Source organism: Drosophila arizonae, chromosome 5 (genome assembly GCF_054131065.1).
Source record: "Drosophila arizonae isolate 15081-1271.41 chromosome 5, UAZ_ARI_1.0, whole genome shotgun sequence".
Classification (NCBI taxonomy): Eukaryota; Metazoa; Arthropoda; class Insecta; order Diptera; family Drosophilidae; genus Drosophila; species Drosophila arizonae.
Genome location: NC_142925.1, coordinates 18,547,381 through 18,573,559, shown reverse-complemented (window position 1 = coordinate 18,573,559; position 26,179 = coordinate 18,547,381). Strand labels below are relative to the sequence as shown.

At 37.3% G+C, this 26,179-nt stretch overlaps 1 protein-coding gene across 6 annotated transcripts in view; it reads right to left on the bottom strand.

Moving 5' to 3' along the window:
- side-VIII (sidestep VIII) overlaps window positions 1–26,179 on the bottom strand; it is an 89,219-nt gene that overhangs the window by 60,621 nt on the left and 2,419 nt on the right. For 4 of the 6 annotated variants that reach the window (XM_089469373.1, XM_089469370.1, XM_089469368.1 and 1 more), the window contains exons 2-3: window positions 20,716–21,190; window positions 16,812–16,832 (exon numbers count right to left, since the gene is read on the bottom strand). In XM_089469373.1, coding sequence (XP_089325499.1) covers window positions 16,812–16,832; window positions 20,716–20,854 — 160 coding nt within the window. In that variant the 5' untranslated portion in view covers window positions 20,855–21,190. The remainder of the gene's footprint in view (window positions 1–16,811; window positions 16,833–20,715; window positions 21,191–26,179) is intronic. The other 2 variants (XM_089469371.1, XM_089469369.1) reach the window with 1 other exon arrangement.

The following is a 26,179-nucleotide window of genomic DNA, read 5'->3' as shown; positions in this document are numbered from 1 at the left end:
TTGTTACGCGCGAGCTCACACAAACAAACACTCACACACACACACACACACAGAGGGAGAGAGTCACACATACATGTATACATTTTTAAAATGCTACTTTCACGCAAAATTTAATCTCAATGACATTTGAGGCAAACTACAGACAAACCAAAGTAGAGCGGGGCAAAGCTCTGCCCCTGCCCCTGCTCCTGAAGTTAAGTGCTCGCCGGCGTGGGCGTGGCTTTGTCTACACAATTGGCACACATTAGATGCCTAATAAGCAGATAATGAAAAATTAAATTTAACATATGTCATTATATATAGGGAAAGGGAGCTGACCTCAGCGAGCCGAAGAACTGAGAATAAAATGGAATTTGATCAAGGAATTTATTTGACTGGCAGTAAGCTTAAACAGGAATTGAATTCTAATTTTTATTTAATTTTTTTTTTTATGTTTTGTTTTTCTATTCTCTTCTGTTTTCTTCTCATTTCGATTTGCATTTTTGGTCACAAATTGATAAACATCAAATTAAAAACGCAGCGAAAACAAAAGCCAGCCGACAGACTGTGTATAAAACCACATAAAAGCCATAAACGACTGTGTTTTGCTGTGGCCTACACGCACACACACACACGCACACAGCATCAAATCTGACCGAAATGCACGCGCGTGGGCAAAGAAATCGAGCTGGGTGGGGGAAGGGAAATGGAACTGGCAAAACGATTTAGCCACAGACAATTTTGCAATTTTAAATGTTGTTGCGCGTATAAATAATTTAAATGTGCGCGACACACACACACACACATGTGAATGGACATTTGTATAGATTGCATTTGTCAGATAGGCTCGTTTCTATATGTTTGGCTGCGGCCTTATGTTTAAGCGCTGATAATGCGATTGTTGATTGAGTGGGGCAGCGGGCTGTTGTTGCTGCTGTTGCCGGTGGTGCTGGTGGTGCTGGTGGCGCTGGTGGCGCATTGTGGCTGTGACAAAAGATTAATAGCTTTTATGTGCCTAATTTCGATTTGATTTTAATGCGTCTGGCCAAACATTTTTGATTGCGTTTCGCTCGGACTAAAAAAAAAATTTGAGAATTTGATGTGGGTTAGCGATGCTGGCACGAATTGAGTTATTAGGGTTGAATATCTATCAGTATCAGCTAAACATATATATAATATATATACGTATATACATATTTCATTTGGCAGGACTTGAGAAAAGATTGCGAGCTTAATTTTTCAGTGTCTAGACTATAATGATAATGGGTCACTGACGCCGTCTGACTTGTGGAATTTGTGGAGATGTACAAAAATAATAATTCTGGGAACAAGTAAATTGGGAGTGTTTTAATGTGGGAGTCAAAGAAGCTTTCAGCTAAGTGACAGTGTTTTTTTATACCCTGAACCCATTGAAAATGGGAAATCAGGGTATAATGTTTGTTGAAATGATTTTAAAACGCAGAAGGAGGCGTTGCAGACCCCACAAAACTTATATATTCTTGATCAGGGCGACGGCTGAGTCGATTTGCCCTGTCCGTCTGGCTGTCTGTCCGTCTGTCCGTTGTCCTCTGTCTCCGTCGTCCGTCGTCCGTCGTCGTCTGTCCGTCTGTTTGAAGCGTCGATTTCGCGATATAAGAGCTAGAGACTTGAATTTTTTTTTTAAATGACCGTATATACAGCGCGGACGTCGAGTTTGCTTTTAAAATTCGATAAATCATCCCGTTATGTTTTTATCGAGTAAAAACATTCAAGTTCAAATCAGATGCCTCTATAGCTAATTGTGAATGATTTTTCTTTTTTTTTAATTTCTCAAATATTCAATATAATATGTAGATCATATGCTGAAAGTTTCATTAAATTCCGTTCAGTCAAAAATTAATAAAAAATAATCAAATATTTGGCCAATTAACAAACGCACGTGCAGCAGCTACAACAAAAACATCACATCAGCTGTTAGTTTCGTTTAGTTTTGGTAGATGGCGCAGCAGCAGTGAATCTATTTGAGTTTTGCCAGCGCCACTAGCAGGAGTGAAGTGGCCTAGTGTGTTAGCTGCATGACGCTCGATCGAGAAGTCCGCGGTTCGAATCCCGGTCGATGCAACTGATGTTAGTTTTTTTTTAATTGTTTCAAAATATTTTTATATTTTCATAAATGAGTTTTCTATTTATTTATATTTTTGAATACACCGAAATTGAAATTTTAACTATACCTGATGTGCGTTTTTAATAGTTTGGTTATTCTAGCAGATTCTTAGAATCACATCAGCAGTTAGTTTCGTTTAGTTTTGGTAGATGGCGCAGCAGCAGTGAATCTATTTGAGTTTTGCCAGCGCCACTAGCAGGAGTGAGGTGGCCTAGTGTGTTAGCAGCATGACGCCCGATCGAGGAGTCGCGGTTCGAATCCCGATCGATGCAACTGATGTTAATTTTTTTTTAATTGTTTCAAAATATTTTTATATTTTATTAAATGAGTTTGGTATTTTATTTATATTTGTAAATACATCGAAATTGAAATTTCAGCCATACTAAATGAGCATTTTTATTTGTTGGGTTCAGGGTAGTATCTAGTCGAGCGCTCTCGACTAGAATTTTCTTACTTGTTTTATTCATATATTTATTTATTTTACTTTTTATTTATTTATTTATTTTATTTTTTTTATTTTTATATATTTTTATTTATTTATTTTATTTTTTTATTTTTTATTTTATTTATTTTATTTATGTATTTTTTTCTTTATTTTTTTTTTGATACTAACTAAACAAGAATAAGGGGGAAATTTAAATATTGCATCATTCTAAGGCAGCAAGATTATAAATTGCAATATATATTTATTTTTAAATAGTTATCAAATTGGAAATTTGTTTACTAACAAAAGGTAGAGCGAATCATAAATTAATTAATGAAACATATTAAAATATACAAAGAAATAAATAAATATGAAAATAAATAATGTAATCCATAAATTCCCCTCAAATTTGAGTCTAACAAAAAAATATGTGATTTATAAGGATGTGAGTGCACGCAATGTTGTGTGGTGTCGGTGTCGTTGTCGATGGTGGTGTCGGTGTTGGAGTACTGCGTACAGCTGAACATCATTGTAACCGGTCCCATAATAGTGGTAGTAACAATAATGGCAACAGTCGCACAAGCTGGATATGGCAATTGCAATTCCCGGCCGAGCGGCGGCTTTTAAATTTTAATTAACTCAACGGCCCGGCCAGGCCGAGCCACAAAGGCGTCGGCTGAAGGGGGCTGTGGGGCAGTGGAGCTGTGGGTTGGAGTGGCAAGCCGTGCTGCTTTAGCCATGGCAAAGTCAGTGGCAAAAAGTTATTATTTATTTCATGTTATTTCGTGCTGTTCCAACGCGCCATAAATGGCGACCGAGCCGAGCCACTGACATGCATCCGCCGCTGCCGCTCAGTGCCCGCACCCGCACCCGCACCCGCACTCGCAGCAGCCCACTCCAGCAGGAGTCGGATACAGATGCAGTCATAGTCGAGCCATAGCTGACAGAAGGAAAATGCAACTAGGCTGGGGCCATGTTCATTTATTTATGAGCATTTTACACAGCCAGAGAGCACAGCGAGCAGCCGGCAGAGGCGGCCTCAAAACTCGACTCAGCCACAGGCAGCTGCATCCAAAATTATGCAAATTTTTTAGCTTTTTTCAAAATGTTATTCTCAATTTTGTTGTTGCTGCTGCTGCTGCTGCTGTTGCCTGTGTCCAGTGGAGTTCCATTTTGTTGCCCCCGGACAGAGCATTCAAAAATGGCAGCTCTTTGTGATGTGGGCAGCGGCCGGCCAACCACTTGGCCGGTGGGTGCAAAAGTTCAACTGTTGTTTTTGCTCCAGGCGGTGTCCTTGTCAACGCAGCTTTTGTGTTGTCTGCTTGGCATATATATGTATATATATAACCCATTTTTGGCTTTTACGACTACAAGCCCAACAAAACGAAACAAAACAACTAACACTAACACTAACACACTCCTGTGTGCTGCTCCTGCCTTAGCTCAGCCATTTTGTTCCTGTCTGTGCTGCGGTCTTTGTCGCATGCAAAATTTGTGTGTGCGGTCAACGAAAATCCCCGACAGCACACACACACACACACACACACACACACACACACAGGCAGCACCGTCATGTTGCTGTTCAGGCAAGCGCAACCCAACAAGAGTTCACTCAAATTGCATTTGGTGTCCGGGATTGCGCCGGCCGTCGCGTCGGCCACTTGTCCAATGTTCACCGTTTTGTTTACCAGCCGGCCTACAAAATAATGCCGGGGCGGTGCTGCTGCTGCTACTTCAGCACGAAAGGTCCTTTTATGGCATGGACTGAACCCTAAAAGAAAATAGTTTCAATTTTTAAGTGCATACTTGAGGGCGTGCCGTAAAGCCCATCGCCCGCTTTATGATCCATTCAGAGTATGGGCATTGGAGTGCATTCACCCGTGCCATGAATCATTATTGAGTCATATCTACCGAGATATATGTGTAGCCTCCATAGCAGAGAATTGTGAAAAGAAAACTCAATTGCGCGCGGGCTCCGCTCTGCAATGTGCAATATACAACTGCCATTGTGCTGGCAGCTAATATCATATTTCACTTTATTTAGCAACAGCCGGCGGGGCGGGCGCTATGCCATTTGGCAACTTTGATATATGATAGACACATTTGTAAAAGCGCTCTCGACATATTGTAAAATTGCAAAATATTTGCAAAAGCCTTTCACAGACAGAGACGCGCATAGGAGGCGTCTGTCAGTCACCTGTGTGTGACTCTCTCTATGTGTGTGTGTGTGTGAGTGTGTGTCTATGTAAATGATATGATTGAATATGCAACATTATTTATAATGACATCAATGGACGGGGCACAAAGAGCAAACTACGCCCACACAGTCACAAAAGAAGCTGTCTCTCTCATAGTCTCTCTCTCTCTCTCTCTCTCTCTCTCTCTCTCTGTCTATCTGTTTGGCTTGCTAATAAATTGTATATTTTTTTCGCGTATAATTTCTAGGAATGTCTGTAAATATTCTTTAAAATTGTTTTTCTTCTCTACTTGATGCAGACATATTAAAAATCAAATTGGCCTAACGAATTTTTATTTAAGTTTTATTTTGTCAAGTTTTTTTTTTTTTAGTTATTTTAGATTAATAAAATAAATATATAAATAAAATAAAAGTGAAAAAAATCATACATATATGGACATAATAATAAACGAGCATGCCTTAATAATTCAATAATTCTACTTTATTATATTTGTTATTTATCTAAATACTTTAAAACAAATTAAATATTTTAAAATTCATAACAAATAAATAAATATAAGTATATATATATTGCTATATTATTAATAATAAAGTAATATAAAACAAAATAAAAATACATTCAGCTCGATTTATAACGTTAAAATAATTTGTTGAGAAATTTATTAACTTATTTATTAGTTACTAATTATTATTATTGACATTGCTTCGAGCATGCTGCTTTATTAAAAATTAAATATTTCAAATATATTAATTAAGATTAATAATGCTTAACAGCTATTATGTACTCAAATCTCCACGTTTATTAAATAATATATATAATTATGTATTTATAGTGTACAAACTCTAATTTTGTCTCGCGCCTTCTTCTTTAATAAAAATTAATTATTATAAAAATATTTATTAAGATTAATTATGCTAATTACTAATATTAAATACTCAAATTTCGCCGATGATTAAATATATATATATTAAGTTGCATCTCTAATGTAAAAACTCTAACTTTAAGACTATAATTAATTTTGTTCACATTTTGTTATTACTTTTATGATTTACTTATATATTTAAACATATTTAATGTTTTATTTATAAAGTAAAAACTTGGCTTTTAGGAGTTTATTAAATCTGTATGGATTTTGTAATGATTTTTATTATTTGAATATACATATAAAAATATACAAAGCTGTCTTTAAAAAGTGGAAACCTTGTTTTTAGAAGTTTATTAAATCTGTATGGATTTTGTAATTATTTTTCTTGACATTGCCTCGCGCATGCTGTAAAAATTGTTGCGTTGCTTAATAACAATTTCTCTAACATTGTTTGCGCTGCTACTGTCACGGGCTGCAATAACAAAGGCAGCTGGGAAAAGCGATCAAGTCGCTGCTATGGTTGGCAGGATAAAGCGCTTAACTGACAGGTTAATAATCTCGACTCGATAATCGACAGCCCGCCCGGACAACGGACAACGGCACAAAGGACATAACATAGAAGACAGGCAATACACCAAAGACGACGACGGCTGACAGCGAGCGCAGAATGTGAACGTCGAATGCCGCGCACAGTATAACACATACACATAAACTCACACACACACACACACATACGTGTATACAGGACTAAGACAATAAAGGCAGCCCTTGGCATGAACGTGGGTCGGGCATTGCAATGCGGGTAGCAATGCGCCAAGGGCTGCCAGCAAGCGTGAGAAGGATAGCGAGAAGGGAGCCCGGGTGCGCGGGAGTGAGCGAGAGGGAGCTTATTAACGTGACGCAGACAGCTATTGGGAATTCCTGGAAACTCGCCGTGTTTGTGCCTTATCGCTTGCCCCATTGATTGGCAAATATTTCAATTATTTTTTCATTTTGTCAATAAATTGTGGTGGGCGAAATTTCTGTCGATTTGGCAAAAACATTTATAAATCTCATACGGCAAATATAACCAAAATGCGTGCGTTATTTATGGGCGTCGCACATTTTTTTGCTCCTACCCAGCGAAATTGTCAAGCGATTGACACACATTTTGTAGCGAGCTGAAGAAGTAAAATGAAATGAAAAAAAAAAGAAAGCAACAGAAAAAAAGAAACCAGAAATAAAAAATGTAAATAAAATCATAAATTTATTAAAATGCAGTAGCAGCGCTCGGCAGATCCCAGTGCAAAGCCAAAATACATTTTCATGTCCGTGCAATGGAATTTACATGCAAATTTAAAAAAAAAAAACATGTCTGTGTGAGTAGATGTGTGTGTGAGAGAGAGGGAGAGAGAATCGTGTGAGTGTGTGGCATATTTGACATATAGCCGAGTCGGTTTTACAACGTCATTTCTGGTTCTGTTGAAATATTAAAATGGATGGCACACAAATGCATATGGCTTTGGGAAACTCAAACAGCAATAACAACAACACAACAACAACAGCAGCAGCAACAACAACGAGAACAATAGCAGCAACAGCAGTAAAAACAAGGCCTGAAAGGAAGCTATGAAATATACATATTTTTAGCGCTGACAAATATTTGCTTAATCGATTTATTATTTGTTGCACAATTTCATAATGAAGCGGCATTAATAATGCCTCGACAGGCTTAATGTGTGCTAAAAAATGCATGAGCAAAGCACACACACACACAGGCAAACACACACAAAGTTACTTTCAATTTGTGAGTATCATGTGACATTTTTTTTTTTTTTCGAGAATTTTTATTAAATCAATGAAATTTGTATAAATATTATTATAGCCAACCAAATTGGATTGCAACATATTTGGCTGTATATTAAGTTTTATGGATTTTTATTTTTTAAACCGAAAATTATGTAGAGCATAAATTGACTTTCAGCTTAATTTAATTGTTGAATTTGTTTATTGATTTCCACTTGCAGTTTTTAATAAACAGATTGCAAAATAATAAACGAGAAAGTTCTGCATGCCGATCAGGTTTCTCTGTCAATATATTTGACTTATACATCGTAGATTATTTTTTTTATTAATCTTTGCATTCATTTCAATTTGTTTCTTAAATATTGAGTTTATCACTAGGTTTTCTTACTGTCCAGAACTACTACTATTATAACTAATATTTTTTTATACCGTCGTTATCAGTGTTGAGGTGATTTGATACCTCTTCTTAATTTTGTGTGCTTCTGCTCTTTCTGCTTTGTCTCTTTCACTCCGCCATTCTGTTCGTGAAGTTAGTTCGCTTTGATCCGATCGATCATTCGTACGCAACGACTCTCTTGGTTTTAATTCTTGCTCCTCAATATGCTCGATGCTCTGAATATGCCCTTCCCATTAACTCTTCCTATTGCACCTAAACTGTGTTTTATATATTCAACTTTCATAGCATCATGTTAATTAACAGTTGCTCAAACTAATGTTAAACTAACATTTAATGTAAAGCCATATACATAATATATAAATTAATTGCTTTTTTATATATTATATGCAGATGCATAATATGTAAAATATGCCAATATTAAATACTATTTGTGTAAATTTTTTTTCTACTTTTTTTTGACATTTTTGTTTCTCAATAATTCTAGAGCAAATTTTCAATGTATATATTTTTCATTTAATTTCCTATATACAACATTTTCATTTGCATAAAATGTTAGCATGTATTAATTCTATATAATATGCGTAGTAACTAATATTATTATTATTTAAATATTAGTATTTACTTTCTACTTTCCTTAGCCTTTCTTTATTTACATTTTTGTTTCTCAATAGATCTGCAAGAATCTTTAATGATTTTAATTTTATTATTTTTGAATATATTTTATAATTATATTACTAATCACAATAGATTGTAATAAATATAAAATAAATATATTTATATAAATCTACTAGTATTTCAAATAAATATTAGTAAACAGTGAAATTAATAAAAACAATGTGAATGCAAAAAAATAAATAAATAAATAAATAAATAATAAATATATTATTTTATATATTATTGTACTATATTATTAATTTTAAGGAATTTATCATTAAATGACTTCAAAATTATTTTAATATATATATATTAATATATATTGCTACCTGCTGAAAACATATTGTTTATTCCAAATTGGCTGTACTTGCTTATCATATTGTGAGCCAGAGTGCAGGCAATAAAGGTCAACGGTTGCCACTAGGCACAGTTATGTAAGCACCGAACTAACTTGGCTAGCAGTGCAGTTACCAGTTACTAGTTACCAGATCACAGTTACCAGTTACTTACAAGGCTCAAGTGGAGACAGCAGCAGCAGCGGCAGCAGCTGGTGTGACGCCCTCGCCGCCCGCCTGGTTGTGCCTTAAGCTGACCAGGAGCAGCTGCTGGGCGAGCGGCGCCGCTCTCCAGGGCTGAAGAGCCAGTTTGCCAGTTACGCCTCTTTTGTTTAGCTTTGATTTAACATTTTGTACGTTTACTTTACAGTTTAACAGCCGGCAAAGGCATGACATGCTGTGGCAGCTCTGTGCACGCCCACATGGACAGAAGCCGCCTCTGCCTCCGCCTTCGTCTTTGAGTTTGCTTCCGCCTCTGCGTGTGCCCGCGCCCCGTGCGCTTTGCTCCTGCATTTTTATACACTTTCACGTTGGCAATTTCATTTGGTTCGGCTCGCTGTGGGAGTTCAAGCTGAAATGTGCTTTTAGTTTTTGCTTTTGCTTTTCTTTTGCCCATTTTGTGTGCGCACTTGCCCCTTTATAATGCCCTCTATACCCTGTCCCACTGCCCCCAGTCCCCTGTCCCATGTCCTGTGTACGCTGTGCGCTGTGCGCTCTGCACTGTGTCCCGGGCCAAATAGTCCGCCGTAAAGTGCGCGAAACTCGACTGGCACTGCAACTAGAACTAATGCTGAGAGCTGCAGAAGGCGTTCGAGTCGGAGCTAGAGCTGCAGATGAAGCTGTGGCTGTAGCTGTAGCTGCTGTCCCATGTGGACGGCGAGTTGACAACTTTTTTTGCTGTCGTCGCCGACGCCGACGCCGCTGCCGACGCTGCTGTCGCTGTTTTTAGTTCTACTTGTTTAAGTGTAGTTGGTTTTAGTTGCTGCGAAATGCTGAATTTTTCTCAATTTTTTCTGTATTTTCTTTTTTATAGCTTCTATTTTTTTTTACTATTTTTTTTTTTCTTGTTCCAGAAGTTAAATGTTTCTACGTCGCTGATGCGCAACCGGGCGGCACAAATGCGAAATGGCTACAAACAATTTGAAGCAATAAAATAAAGAGTGCATGCCAAGAGGCGGGCAGTGGGACGAGCTCAACTACAACTACAACGACAACTACAGCTACAACGACAACTGTAACTACAACTACAATTGCAACGACAACTACATTCAGGACTACAAGAGAAGCAAATGCCACAATATCTGGCAAGCGAAATAAAAGCGAAATTTAATTGTAAAATTGTTATTGTACTTTGAAGTGCCGTCCGCTAGCTGCCGTTGGCTAACAGCGAGTGGGTGAAGTGCCTATGGCCACTGGGGGGGTACTGGGTGGCTACTGGCGGCGGTTAGCTCAAGTGGTGCACGGGCGCTGCGCCTTTCGAGTGGTGCTAGCCGTGTCACACGTTGCCCACGCAGTGGCTAACCGCGTTGCTAATTGCCCGTCAGACCACTCGAAAGACCTCACAAGAGAGTGCAGCACAATGCCAGCCCCAGCTCGAGCTCAAGTTAATCAAATTTCATGCAGCCGGCAATATTGATTTCCCAGATGCTCTATGACTGCAAAGATGCAGCGTATGCATGATGTATGATGCATGATGCATGATGCATGATGTATATGCGTCTGCTATGCAAATGCCTGCTTGAAATTCGTATATGCTGAGAACATGTGTCCAACTTTAATGCAAAGTCAACAGACCCCGAGCTACCCTAGAAAAACGTAGCGCCAGCCATTGTGAAATCTTTGCCTTTTGCTCTATGGCAACAATTACATGTTTAATTAACTTTTTGTTATGACAAGCTGAGTGGGGGGCGTGCCACATCCCATTCGGGGCAGTAATTAGAAAAGTGCAGGGAAGAGAGAGAGAGAGAGTGAAGGAGGCGAATGAACTGATGAACTCCAGACCGTACATATGCAGCGCCAGAAAGTATGCAATGGAAATGTGTTGCTTGAGCTGCGTCTGCCACATCGAGAAGTCAAGTCAGAAGCATGCAGAAGCCTGTTCAGCAGCTCGCCATTTCGTCAGCCAGTTATTCAGTGTCAAATTTTCATTTAGATTCTCTATGCAAATGGTCTTAAATGTTACATAACACACAGACACACTCACACACGCAAGTGAGTAGCTCTGTGTGCTAGGATTACTTCTCGGCTGACATATGAAATTGCAAGTTATGCTTGCCATTTGCCGCAGACACGGACGGACAGACAGAAGACAGGAGAACTTCTGCTGGCGCCGGCTGCTGTAGGTTTACGGCTTTAAGCCCTTAAGGTGTTCGCCCGGCGCTGAGCATCTTTCACTGCCGGCGGTTGTCTGTCTGGCCGTGTCCATGTTAAATGCATTTGTCGAGCTGCTAACGACTTAACATTTATGATTACTCTGCTCGCAAATTGGTAGGCTCCAACTGGGGGCTTTGGCTGCACTAATTGGCAATGTGTGACAGGGCTTAGTGTCTGATTCAATCAGACTTTATGTTCTTTGCGTATGTCTCTCTCACGCACTCCCGTTCTCTCTCTCTCTCTCTCTCTCTCTCTATTTATATATCTCTGCTGCTGCCTTTCGCTCTATTTTCTATCAGCATCAACTCTAGTTTAAAAGTTTTTACTTAAAGTGAAAATTGTTGCTCGAAATAAAATAAATATTTATATATGAGTATAAATACATATATTCTGGTATACACTATGGTTTTTTTTTCCATGTTTTGTTGTGGGCGCTGGTCAAAAGTTTGTTCATTCTATTTTTACCCGCTCTATTGTCAGCCTTTTCTATTTTATATGAAAAGTTTTGCTGGTCAATTTTTAATTTCGGCATCTCCACCTGCTCGCAAGGGAAATGTTTCTAGCTTAGTTTAATGATTGAACAAAAAACTTATATGTATGCATGCAGCTCTGGGATTTCCAATGGGAATTCTCGCATATACATATATCTAATTTCAATATACATAAGTGGCAAATATTTTGAGTAAGATAATTTAATGATGCAGCCCTAGAATATTTTTTCTTTAAGATAGCAAATTGAACTAATTCGTTTATTGAAAATACAGTTTTCAAGCATAGATGATTGATGATGAAGATAAAAATATTATATTGAAATGATTTTATTAATTTTTATTTTATTTATTATATTTTTCTTCTAAATTTTATTTTATTTTTATTGAATATTATATTTAATAATATTCAACTTTTTATAAGAAAAAATAAAATGTAAAAATGTTTTTTAAATATAAATAATATATAAATAATAAATAATAACAATTGTCATGACAATATGTATAATAATCGCAAAGCCTAACTAAAATAATACTTTATTAGTATTGCAAGGCTTTTCCATAATCCGAAATATCTCTCAGAGGCCTCTGCAAATGATATGAAATGCTTAAAAAAAAAAAGAAAAAAAAATGCAGCAACTCCTTCTGCCTCCTGCCTTCCTAAGCCGCTGGCCAGTTTCTGGCTCAGCTGTTGCGTTGGTGTGCGAAAATACTTATGCATTCAGCTGTTTGCAAAGTCCAGCTCAAGTCTGAGTATGCAAATCCGCTAAAGATGGCAGCGAGAAGTGCTAAAGATTAATGGAAAACTTTTGCATTTTTGCGATGGAGCGAACTTTATGCCGAGGAGATGCTGATTCTGATTTCGGTTGGGCAGCAACACTCGAGTGCTTAGCACGCACGTGAGCACAGGGTTGGGGAGGGGAGTGGAGGGAAAGGCCTGCAGGTAAAAACAGGCCACAACGGTTTATTTATTTATTTATTATGCGACCGACACTAAAATGTAACTAAAAACACACAGAAATACGATGTCTGCCTGCCAACACATGACGTCTACAGATGTGCTGAGTGGCATATGGACTCATGGGCCAGACAAGGAAGATAGTGAGCGAGAGAGGGAGAGAGGCGAGGCGAATGTCAGTAAATTCTGATTTGGAGTCCTTCGTCGAGTTGACGTTGACGCTGCTTTGATATATTATGCACGCTTGAGGGCGGCAACAAATAATCAAGTATCAAATTCCACACGGAATGCTAACGAAAACACACAAAACGATTTTTTGTGCCCAGGTCACAGGGGACCCTTAGACCGGGTCGAGCAAGGGATTTGCCAGGGCGTATCTGCGTATCTGCGTATCTGCCTAAGCTGCCAGCCAAATGAGGCAAGACACAGGCCGCAAAAGCCTCACAAATTCGGAGGGCTGCAAAAACAAAGCCCACTCATCAGAGTTCCTTTGCCACACACAGCTCAGGTGGCGACGCTACCTGGACTGGTCTGAGTTTATGGCGCGTGCGACAAATGAACAAAACGCCGTAGAGTGCAGACAATTTGACTAGGTTAGCTTCGATGGGGGTGCCTGCTGCCTGGTGGAGGACTGAGCTGCCTTGTCTGAGCTGTGCTGGGCTTTGTCTAGTAAATCGTCACGCAGAGCGTAAGGCAGGCAAAAATGCCTAAGCCGATTAACAAAGCATAATAGTTGGCAGCCGGCAACGGGCAACTGTTTTTCCCATGTCTCACAGTCAAACCGACAATAAACTCGGAGCACGGCCGAGTGTCATGGAGTGCAGGGGACTGGCCATGGTCAAGCGGCGGCAGACTCAACAAAGTTGTTTGATATTTCTTGTTGACTTTGTGTGAGACGCACACACACACACACATAGAGAGCCATCCACTTGAGCTGAGCTTGTTAGTTTTGTTGGGCATTAGAAGTTTCTTATTAAGTTTGCTGTCTGTCAGTGCTAAACATTCGCAGTCGAGGCTGGTTAAACAACAAATTTATATAAAACACTTTGCACAATTTCCAAGCATTTTTTAATCTTTCATATTGGCAAGTTTGACCCATCGCAGCATGGCTGAAAGTCTGTTGGAAGTTGCTGTCTGTTGCTTTGGGATATATTAATTCAAAATTGACATACCGTAAGATAAGTCTAAGAGCAGTAGTCCACAGGTCTTCCAGAAAGATCTAGGAGAAAACTGAAATGCCTACAGATTCAGGAACAGGACTGTGTCACGCCTGATTACTATTTTTAATATACCTTTAAGTGTTATCTGTGATAGATGTAAATACAACCAATATCAAAATAAATAAAATAAAATGAATAAAATAAGACTTAGTTATTTTATTTTTTTATTTTTATAAAAAAAAATAAATAAAAATAAAAATAAAATTAAAGTAATAAAATAAAAAATATAAAATAAATAAAAATAAAAAATTAAACAAATAAAATAAGATTAGTTATTTTATTTATTTTATTTTTGTATTTTTATATATATATTTTTTATTTATGTCTTTTTAAATAATTATAATTTGAATATATTTGAAAAATTAATTGCAAGTCATAGTTAAATATTAAAAATATTTTAAAGAATTTTTTTATTTATTTATTAACCAATAATAGAGAAACTCTGTACTGATTTCTAAGAAATGTATTTATATATAAAAAGCATATGCAAGAAATGCTACGTATATTTAATTGGAATAAAATGTGTCAAATACAAAATTCTCTGCTCAAAATACCAAACTCATATAACAACTGTTTTATTATGTTTTATGTTCAAGGGAACTTGAATGCTTTATATAAGTCTGCTACACATTGAGCTTTAATGTGAATTATTGTTTATATATTTCAGTAGCAAATTCTTTAGATATATTTACATATTTATATACAAATATATATATTTATTTGTAAATGCTTTTCATATTTTCTAAGTTTATTTTAAACTTCAAAAAGTTCATTGAACGAAAAGAGCATTTGAGGTGCGTTAAATTGAGGCTCTTATCATTGAGGCTGCTGTTTGTTGTTGTCATTTTGGCCTTTGTGTGATAGAAATGGACATTCGACTGCTGCTGGAATTTGCGTAGGAAATCTCATAAGTCAAACATGAATTCCCATGCAAAAATGTTTTGTCATCTCGGCCCGGCTGACATTGCTGTGGCTCGGCAGCGGCTTTATTTGCCTGGTATTTGTATTATTTCTTTTCTGGCCGTGATTTATTAGGGCACACTTTCGCATCTTGGGCGCCTTTTTTCTGGCTCTGCTGTTTGGTTGCGGTTCGCTAAGCTTTATTTGTTCATTAGCGAGTCTCTTTAAGGCGCAGTGACTGAACGAGAGCTGTGTCGAAAATATCATTCATTGCATATGCCGAGGCCGCGAGTGAAGCAGCTGCAAGGACATTAAATTGTTGCCGTCTTAAATGTTGCTTCAAATGGTATTTATAAGCAGGGCGCGATGAACTCTTTAGCCGTCTGTCAGTCAGTCAGCCAGTCAGTCAGCCAGTCGGTTCAAGTGGCCGTAGGAAATGAACTCATCTCGACTGTCAGTCCTAATGAGCGCAAATAAATTCAAGTAGGCTTAAATTTTCCACTTTTTTGCCCAGCCAATTGGGCACTTTTCCCACGCCCCCTGCCCCATCCCACGGCCCACTGCATAAATTCATATAGCAAACAAAAAATAATACACGAGGCAAACAGTGTAAAAAGCGCCATGAATAACAACAAACTGGTAGAGCGACAGGCCGAACGGCGAAGCAACAAAATGTGTAGAAGAACCGCAAATCTGAAACTAAGCAAAATGAATTCTATTTAACATTTGGGTAAAATTTCAATTTTTTTTTTTTGCGCTTTCGCTTCACCCTGGGTGAAATGAAATATAGAAATCAACGGGCGTGGTTGGGCTGCCTTTTTGTGACGTACGCGCCCGCCGTCTACTTAGGAAAATGATAAATGTCCTTGCAAAGCCATGAAATGAATAAGTATGAGCACTGACTGAGCTGTGCGTGTGTGTGTGTGTGTGTGTGTATGTGTGTGTAGAAGTGGCCGTTTGCTATGGCTATATAGCTATATATGGGCCAGCCAGGGCAAACAGCCCCAATGTCCTTGGCAAACAGCAAGAAATCACAACAACAACAGTCGGCGTCAACTGCGTTTCAAGTGGAGTGTGTGTGTGTGTGTGTGTGTGTGTGTGTGTGTGTGTGCTCAGACCTCTCCCTGCCTAGCCACAAGGCTTTCACGCTATCAGCTTGGCCCCTAAGTAGGCTACTCCAAACACAACAGAGCCAAAAGCACATGCAGACAGTACGCTCAAGTGTGTGTGTATGAGTGTGTGTGTGTGTGTGTGCAATTCGCAAGAAAAACGTTGACAAACTCCTCGCAGCGGCGACTTTTCCTTGCCGTTGTCATTCAACGCGCTGTCAGTTGATTTTTTTCTGCTTTCTGCTTACAAGAAACTTGCCCAAAAAAGGAAAAAAAAAAAAAACAAAGTCTGCCCCAGAGGCAGCGACTTAAGCAACGCTGGAATTTTTGCCTTTCAAGTCGAATCAGTGGCGAAAGTTTTTGGCCAGCAGCGAAAACTACACACAGGCGCACAGACTGACAGTGAGCTAAATAAAGCTATGGACAGATATAGATGCTGAGAGAATGATGGAGAGAGGGAGAGTGGAACTAGTGGGCGGCACTCGGCGGAACTGTCCATTGTTGCTCATCAGTTTTGACCGGCTAAAAGAAGTTTTTTTTCTTTTTGTGCCATTCTTGGGAGCAAGTCGCTTCGATTTCATGTCGATGCTGTTGGCTTTTGCTTTTGCTTTGGCTTTTGCTTTTGATATCTTTCATTACTAAGCTGATTTTTGTTTTGGAGTCCTACAGGCGCTCCTTTGCGCTCGCTCATGCTTGGGCTTTTTGGCTTCTGGGCGTGTATCTGTTGTTCTGCGATAGGCGTGGCAACAGCTGCTGTTGTTGCCGCATTTATAACTCGCCCAGCTCAATTTTGTGTGCGCAAATTGCTTGGGCTGTGGCCGAGCATCAATAATATTTTGATGTCCATGGCGCACACAAAATTGTTCTTAAGTGTTTACAAATTGTCGAAGGGTTCATTTTGTAGTCTTTATATGGGCTACACATGTGCGATAGGCTAAAGCCCGTGTATAAAAAGAAAAATAAATAAATAAAATAAAACTTACCAGCCAACAGATTAAGTAAAGCTGTGAAAAGAAAAATAAAACAAAAAGAAAGTTACAAACCATGTAAAGAAAAAATCAAATAATAGTTGCTCAAAACTAAAAAATTTACTAAAAAAAAAAATTAAATATATTAACATAGAAATATGTAAGGTAAATGCATTTAAAAAAATTTAATACATAGATATTTATATTGAATTTTATTTTAATAGAATAATATATAAATATGTTTATTTTCATAAAAATATTTAATTAACAATACAACTTAAATTATTTAAAAAATAACTTTTTAAACTTACATATATGTATATTTATATTAAATCTCACAATACAAAATTATTAATATTTATAGCATTTAATAGATATTAAAAAATGTAGATATATATTATTATGTTATTATTATAAAACTATATTTGAACAAAATAAATATAGTTATATAGAGGTTAGCTTTCTTTTAAAGCGAACTCGATAAATAAATGATTATAATTATTTCTTAAATTCTAATAATACAAATATAATTTATCACAATTTTTTAAATAAATATGTAAAAATGTTTTTCCAAAAATTTAATTTACAGCAATTTCAATTAGCCATTTATTCATTTAGATATTTCTGACTTTTAAGAATTATTATAGCCAGCTTAAATTTTGTATTGTTTTATTATTATTTTATTTTATTATTATTTTTTTTTTTTTACATGCCTTAAAAATCTTTTTTTTTTTTTTTTTAAATCCGAATAAATGCTATAAAAGGACACAGACTTTTCTATCCAAGTTCTGCTAAGTATAATTGAAAATTCTCTTTGCCTGCGAATTCTGAATAGTTTCGTTCTCTGTGATCGAATGTGCTCAAGTAGCCATGAATTGCATACATATTTGTTTGCATGCATGCGCAGGCTCATCTTGCATGTTTTATATGCTTGTAAAATGTTGAAAATTTACCATTAAGTCCTTGGAAACTTTGGCTCAGCCGAGCCGCTTAGCAAGCAACTTGGCGCTTTGGCAAAGTGCAGCTTATAGTGCAATCGTACGATATCTATATCCAATCTTCAGAGCACTCTCAGATGTGCTGAGGGGCAAGCAGGAGGCCAAGTTTACTGTGGCAGTCGAAACTTAACTCATCAGAAATGCCTCTAAATAAGCATTTAGAAAGCTGCGCTGCGGCAACAAATGGCAAACTTTGTCCAAACGCAGACAACAACAGCAACAAGAACAAGAATAACAACAAATTGAGCGAGCGCCGGGCAGAAAACCCAAACATAATTTCGAAGTTGTTGCGCAAAATTCTGAGTACGTTGTTTTCATAGAAATGCGATAAATACTGCTCGAGCTGGCAAAGGAAGTGGTTTTGGTTGGAAGAGTGTGAGTGGGAGGGGGAGAGGGAGGGGGATGAGGCGTGGTGGTTTCTTCAGCTTGCAGTTAACTTGGAAAACATTGAAATGCCGAAGTGAAAAGTTTTTGTAGAATTCAATTGAAAACACATAAAGTCCAAATTTATTAAAACCCTCCCACGCCCTGGCATGCATATGAGCTGCAGACCCCGAAGTGCTTTTGACTGTTCCCAACTTTAACACTAAAACTAAAACTAAAACATTGACCAAAAACTGATGGAACAATATGCAGCTTAGCTGTAGGCGTTGCTCCTTCAATCGTCGGACGATTGCAGGCTGTGGCTGTCCTTTGACTCGAGTCAAGTGGTTGTGGCTGGAGTGTGGTGCACCGAGGCTGGCCTGGCCCGGCCCGGCCTCTAAATGAGTTGCCAACTGGCCCGGCCCACATGGCGTATGACTAATACACAAGCACGCGTGTTGCTCATACGTCATGTGGCACACGCACGCACTCGCACACACACACACTCGCCCACTGTTAGTCCAAATGAACTAACCAAATGCCTGTACATTAGTGGCAAATGTTGAAATTTTGCATCTTTCACGAACACAATAAATTTTGCTACCTGATTACCCGCAACTGAATGCGCAATTAGCGGGGTATTTTGGTGGCTCCGCTACTTTTTGTGGCCGTCCGCAAACTTGGTGAACTTTGTTTATATGGCTCGGCGTATTGTTCAATTTGCTTGCCAAGTTCTCGATGGCCAAAAAGAAAAAGTGAAAGAAAAGTGAAGACCAGCACAAACTCTGCAAAGTTTACTTGCAACACACAAAATATGGTGCGTCCTTCAGCTGACCGCTCGCCCCTGAGCCCCTCTATGGCTTATTTATTAGCAACATATTATTATTTGGCTGGGAAGTGGGCGAAAGTGATGGCCAGCGAAAGTTTCTCCTCTGTTTTGGTGGCTGACCAGCTGGCGAGCTGCCCCAGCCAAGAAATAACTCAGGCAAACAGAATAACAAGCCGTAAAAGCCATCGAATTGCGCTGCCAGCAGCTGCTGCTGCTGCTGCTGCTGTTGACCATTAACAGTCGAGAGTAAAGTAAGTTGGCTTTTCGTATCGTTTCGTTTTGTTTTGTTTACTTTGCCAGCATCTTTCTTGCGCTTCTAATGGCGGGGCCCAGTATTACACGATTACAAAGAGTTTTGCACATTTGACAGCTTTGCGGGGCTGAGGGAGGATCAGCTTAGCTCTGGATTTGCCGAAGCCATCAAAATCAATTTCACATAATTTAAACTGTATTAAATTTGCACATAAACTTCGTCAAAATAAACCAGAAATTTCATTTATTCAATAACGCAGCGACAGAGGAGACGCTTTGACAGCCACAAAGGCGTACGCGTATTCACACACAATAAACTTTATGTTGATTGAATAAAAGTTCCACACACACACACACATACACATTGACGCGCATATATAGGCTGGCTTAACGGCGGCCAAACTTTTCACTTTAAATTAAATTTCACACAGACTCTCTCACAGAGAGACAGAAGGGCGCAAAGTAAAAAAAAGTGGAGCAGCATTTGCCGCCAGGCGCAATCAATTTTTTGGCAGCACTCTGAAAAAAAAAAGAAGAACCAAAAGCCACCAAGGCAGCGGTACTAAGCGCTGGCATTGCATGACTTCTATATACCCTAAAAAAAAGTTTGTGGTATATTAACTTGAACTGTTTCGAAATTTGTAAAAGTAAAAAGCTAAAATAAATATAATATATAATAATATATAACATAAATATAAATCTATAATGAATTTTCATAGCTTAGAAAATGATCTTTTACATAACATTTTTATTAAAAATAATAAAAATATATATAAAAAATTCTTTTCTTAATTTTGTGTTAAATATATTATTTGCAAATTATTATGTGACCAACCAAAATGTTATTTTAATTTTCAATTAACAATAATGGTCATTCATATTTTTATTCTTGCCATAATTTTACCCGCAAATATTTCTTTATGAAATTTTTAAGAAAATTTTAAAATAAAATTATAATGTAATAATAAGTTATTTCCAATTAAAATATTAATATTTATTTCAAATATTAATATAATTGTATACATTTTCCCTTAACCAACAGCAGAAGCTCAATAGAAATTTTCAAATAATATTTCAATGTTATACTTGTCGAATTTAAACCTTCGATAAATCAATTGCAGAGCTGAACTCCTCCAAATTTCACAAGTAAAATAGGCGACATTCTTATTTAAAAAATTTATTAGAAGTATTTCATAAAAAAAAAAAGAAAAAAACACATTAGAGGCGCTTGTATTTATATTATGAAATGATATTAAGACACTTGTGTAAAATAATTCATATATTAGTATTAATTTTAATTTAAGCCTCAAGATTCTTCCATAAAAAATAATAATAATTTTAATTTAGTATATAAAGTAAATTAATATTTATCACATCTACGCTTCATATTAGCATAGGTAAAGGTAAAGGGTATTTCAATTTGATTTTCAACCTACACTAGACTGCTTTAAAAAGAGTTGCAAATTAGTCAACTTACCGTTCTCTTCCTCAATATTTCGTGTCATTGTCGTGGAGGAGCTGACGCGAGCACGTGTTGCTGCCGCTGCAAGTGCGTTGGACGCGGGCAGGACGAGGCAGAGCAGCAGGGACAACAGGCAGCTGACAGCCAAGCACATGGTTGCCTCGCTCTTTGATTGTGCCAGTGATTGTGAGCGTGTATATGTGTGTGATGCTGTGTGTGTATGTTTGTCTGCCTGTGTTTGTCTGCTCTGGAGAATGGCTATAGAGCAGCTTGTTTGTGAAGTGGAGCTGCTGCTGCTGCTGCGGCTGTTGCTGGCGATGTGGCGGGCAGCTTTCGTTGCCTACTTTCGGGCTCTACAGACTTGCACACACGCACACCACAATCATTTGTTGTTGTTGTTGTTGTTATTGGCCTGGCTTATTTGCGCATATATTGATTTGATTTAATTTGACATTTTTATTTGCGTCCATTTACAAATTTTCCGTCGAGGCTACAAGAGAGAGAGAGAGATTGTTGACATGTCAATAAATAAAATATAGTATTGCTATTTTTTGGAAAATTGTCGTTGCAATTTTGGGAATATATATAGTGGTTGTTGTCGTAGTTGTTGTTGTTGTTCTAGTTGTTGTTGCTGAAATTTATTTAATTGCCTTTATTGTTGGTTTGGCAAAATTTGTTAGCAGATTTACTGCACATTCCCACAGACACACACACGCACACACATACACACATAGGCCAATCTATGTGAATTTTACGAATTTTATTGGGTTAATTTGTTTGTTTTTATATTTAAATCATTTATAAATTGTATGCGTTATTTATGTGGTAAAAATTGTTAATTTATGTTTTCAGTTGTTGTTTGGCGCACAAATTCACAAATTATGCACAATTTTGTTAAAATGGTTATTTATTTACGTTTTATTCGCTTGAAACATGGCAGAAAGTCACTCGAAATTAGAGAGCGTTATTTATTGATGCATAAGTGAAATTGTAATTGATTCGATGCCAGCGAAATAAATGCAAAATATGTTAAAAATGTTAAATAGTTCGGTCGATGTTGAGTTTTATGTTATTATTTATTGAACAGTTGTTGCCTTGTATTTTCTTCAGTTTTAATTAAATAAATAGCTTCCCATTATGCACTATGGCTTGTTAGCTTAGTGGCAAGAGAACATGAAATATTTTATATACATTATTTGAAATACTTTAAAAAGGAATTTTTAAGCATATTTCCACAGCTCGGGCCTCGCAGCATATGAGGAAATTAAGCATCTTGGAGCGTAGCCCGCCCCAACCGAAAGTTTCTTATCTGCAACAGGATAGCACACATTTCGACTAGACAGCTACAAATCAGAACTCGAACGCCTCGTCAGGCGGCAACACAGACACACACACACACACACACACGTACCGAGTGGCTGCCGCACCTCAATATTTTACAGCATATTGCACTCACACTGAAGCGCTTTTAATTAAAGTATATTTATAACTTGGCTCCCGGTCGTGGGTGCGCTGCAGAGGCGTCGGAATCGTGGGAAATCATTTAAAATGCCGCTTGCGTACATATTTGTTATAATTTATGATGCCCATATAAATGACTAACAACACACGAGCAACACGAGAACAAGCAACAAGGACCAACTGGCAACTGGCAACTGGCAACGTGCTGGGGCGCCAAAGGACGAATCAAGGCAAGTCGAGTTGGGCCAAAAGAATGGCAAAACATGTGCCCAAGGAGCGCGCGTGTAGATCTTTACAAGGAGCCCAAGCAAGCGCACAGAACGTGCCAGCATCAAAGTTCAATATGACGAAGACGAAGACGAAGACGAGGCTCTGGCTGAGGCTGAGGCTGAGCAAAGCGACTGCAAAAGTAATGCCAAAGACCTAACGAGTGCAAATTTCTCTTTAGACTTCGTTTACTTATTTTTTTTTTTTACTTATTTTTTCTTGTGCGCTCGCAATGCTTTTACTTTTACGTAGCAAAAACTCAATAAACGATAAACAGGAAAACGGAAATCGGAAACTGTATACGTTCATGTTTCTAGTCTACACACACACATACACTTACAGAGAGAAAACGTGTGAGAGAGAGAGAGAGCGAGATAGATAGAGAATGAGGCACACAGACAGCGCCGCCATTTTGCGCGACATTCGAGGCAGTTCGACGTGCTTTTATGATATATTGACTTGCTGTGTTTTATCGGCCACGTCGCCATAGCTGGCGATGCTTTTAGCCTCCTCTCACTAATTTTATTTCAGCCTCTGTTGACAAACTCGCCCCGCTTCTGCTTGTATTTGTATATTTCGCCTTTTTTTTCCTTTTTGCGCTTGCTTTCGGTCTCAGCGGCACAGATCATAAATAAAAATTTATTAAACTATGCGACTGTGCGAATGCGAATGTGACTCGGGCCGTGGCAACCGCAACTGTCACTGTACAACGCGAGAGTCGAGCGCATCGAAAAATGTTCGCGTTAAATAAATGTTTCATCTTCTGCTTCTTCCTCTCTCTCTCACTTCTTTTTTTTTTTTGCAACTGGCGCATAATAAATCTGTATAAGTTTATTTATCATACGCCCCGCTGCCTGATTGCCTAGCTCCCGTTTTGGTTGCGGCCTCGCTAAATGGATTTCCATTTCAATGGCTTAAAAAAATACATATATATATATATATATATATATATTTCTACATATACACATATATATTTATCAGCGACACAAGAAAAAAAAAAAAGGGTGGAAAAAATAGATAGCAGCAAGTATGAGTAGTTAAGCGATTAATGTAAATATTTTTGGAAATCTATCATAAAAATATATACGGAGAAATTTTCATTTCCATCGATGCGAAACGTTGGCATAAAGTGCCAAAATGGACAACATTTATAAATCTATTCTCTCTCTTTTCTATTTTTCTGCACTGTGTGCAGCGGTAAAATTTTTAGGAAAAACCTTTCGCATAAATAAAGGAAAAAATCTCTGAACACTGTTGGATGACATATTTTATTCAATTTGGAAAAACATAAAACTCTGGACAACATGTGCACTGACAGCTGCAAATACGAAATCACATGAATAAAACAAACCGTATTTGAGAGTGATAATCGATTTACAAAACAGAAATAAAAGTCGAAAATAGTAAAAACTACTCATATTCAATTAGAGAACTAGATTTGAAGGGACAACCAATTCAAAAAATATTGGCATGCAGTTAGTCCAAATAAAGGCTGAACATAGAAACATATTTCAGGAAAAATTGTCAAAAAAATCTTTGCCTAAACTATGAATTCTTGCAACCGATAAAAGCATTTATTATTATAAGACAAAATTCCATAATATTAGAAAAAATTCCATAATATGATAATGAAGACAATTATAATCCTACATTAGATGAGTGCGTATTAATTTATTGTTATAAATAATGAAATATAATAAATTATAAATTCCTGTTTTCCGTAGTCAGAAAAAAATATATATATATTTAAAAAAAAAAAATACATAAATAAATAAAAAAATAAATAAATAAAATAAATAAATTGCATACAAAGAACCAGCAACCTTGAAGTAGAAAATAATAATTAAATAAAAATATATATATATAAAAATACATTTCTAAATAAAATTGCTTTGTAATACAATAAAATTTCCAGAATATTTTCTGCTTGTAATATTTTAACTTTCCAAAAATAATAGTAATCCATTTAGCAATAATATTTTAAAATATCCACTAAACATATATGTATCAAAATTGTTTTTGGATTAATTAATTCCTTTCAGTTCAACAAGCAGATAGACACACTTGTTTTTTCATAAGTGCCAAGACCAAGTGCCACACTCGCAATTGAAATTTGAGAGGAGAGCAAAAAAAAATATAGCTCGCTGCATTAGCTAATATGCAATCGAACTGTTGCCCTCATAACGTGGCGTATACGTAACCTGACTGCGTAAAGTACGTTGTGCCAGTTTACTCGATCGACATGCACTTCAATTTACAAACATGCCAAGTTTCGCTCGTGTACGTGTTTGTGTGTGTGTGTGTGTGTGTGTGTGTTTTCCGGCTGCAGCAACTGAAAAGTGTGTCGACGTTTTTTCCATTTCCGCTCATGTTGTTCTTGTTGCAATGTAATGTAATGAAGTGTGTTTGCATTAAAATGCAATTTGAAGTGCAAAGTTACAATATTATTATGGCGTGGCTCTGTGTCACGTGTGTCTGTGTGTGTGTGAACGAGTTGTGCATGTGTAAAGGTGCACTAAAGAGCTCTTTAGCTTAGCTGCGAGCTGTGCTCCAACTTCCACCTGCCATCAGAGTCGGCGCCATTTTTTGCGGTTTATGTGCGCTAAGTGAGCCTATAAAAATCCATGCATGGCTGCCTTTGACGCCCCTCTGGCTATGTTTGCTATGTGTGCTCAAGTACATTTTTATGAATACTAAAATTCCCAAAGAACAGCAGCAGAAGAGGAGGGAGCAGGAGTTGTGGGAGTGCCTGTGGCAGCAATCAGAGCGTTGAACACTTGGCATACTCATCGTAGTCATCGTCGTCGTCGTGTGCAGCTGTCGTTGCAGCTAATTTTGTCGTATATTCTGACTGAGCAGGAGAAGGCGCAGGACACGATGCAGCTGACTCGCTTGCCACGTGACCTTGCCACAATTCAAACTGAAAACATTTGCTGGACACTCGATATGCTTAAGTTAGGCAGACGAATGCAAATGGCAATTGAATGCAATTGTTGTTCATTTACTTGCATTGGCTACGGCTTGGGTTACGGGCTTGGTTTCGGTTTCGGTTTCGGCTCAGTTTTGGGTTTCGGTTTCCATTGGCCGCAATATAAATTGCATGATAAAATACATTTCAATACATAATTTATGCACTTTGTTTGGCTCATTCTCAAATGCCAGCCAGCCATTAAATATGTAATGTGCATGCGGATGGCACTGCTCCAGTGCTGCATGACAGTCTCTTGTGGCCATCGGTTGCATTCAATTGCTTGTCGTATTAAAATTAATTGTGTCGAAAATGGTTTTAGTTGTGCTTTAATAATTAATTAATGCTTCTGCCTGAGACTAATTGGCAACTGCAAGTGGAAATGCATTAAGCGCACGAATGATTTTCACAACATAATTGCCACAAAGTGATTTTTGTCCAAAGGCATTAAATGAAACAAATACACACACACACACACACACACACACACACATACTTAAAGACTACAAAAAGACTGATTTCAAATGAAAAAGGCAACAGACTGGAGATATACTGTAAAAGCAAGTGAAAAATTGTGCTAAAAAAAAAAGTAATTTTTTTTATATTTAATTTAAATGTCACAAAATTCCCATCAATTATTAATGGCAAGAGAATAATTTACATAAAAAAATATAAAATAAAAAAAAATTTAAAAATAATAAAAAGTTAAATGAAAGCAAAAAAAATTATAATAAATATGAGAAGAAAATAACACAAATTTCATTTTATAAATAAATGAAATCT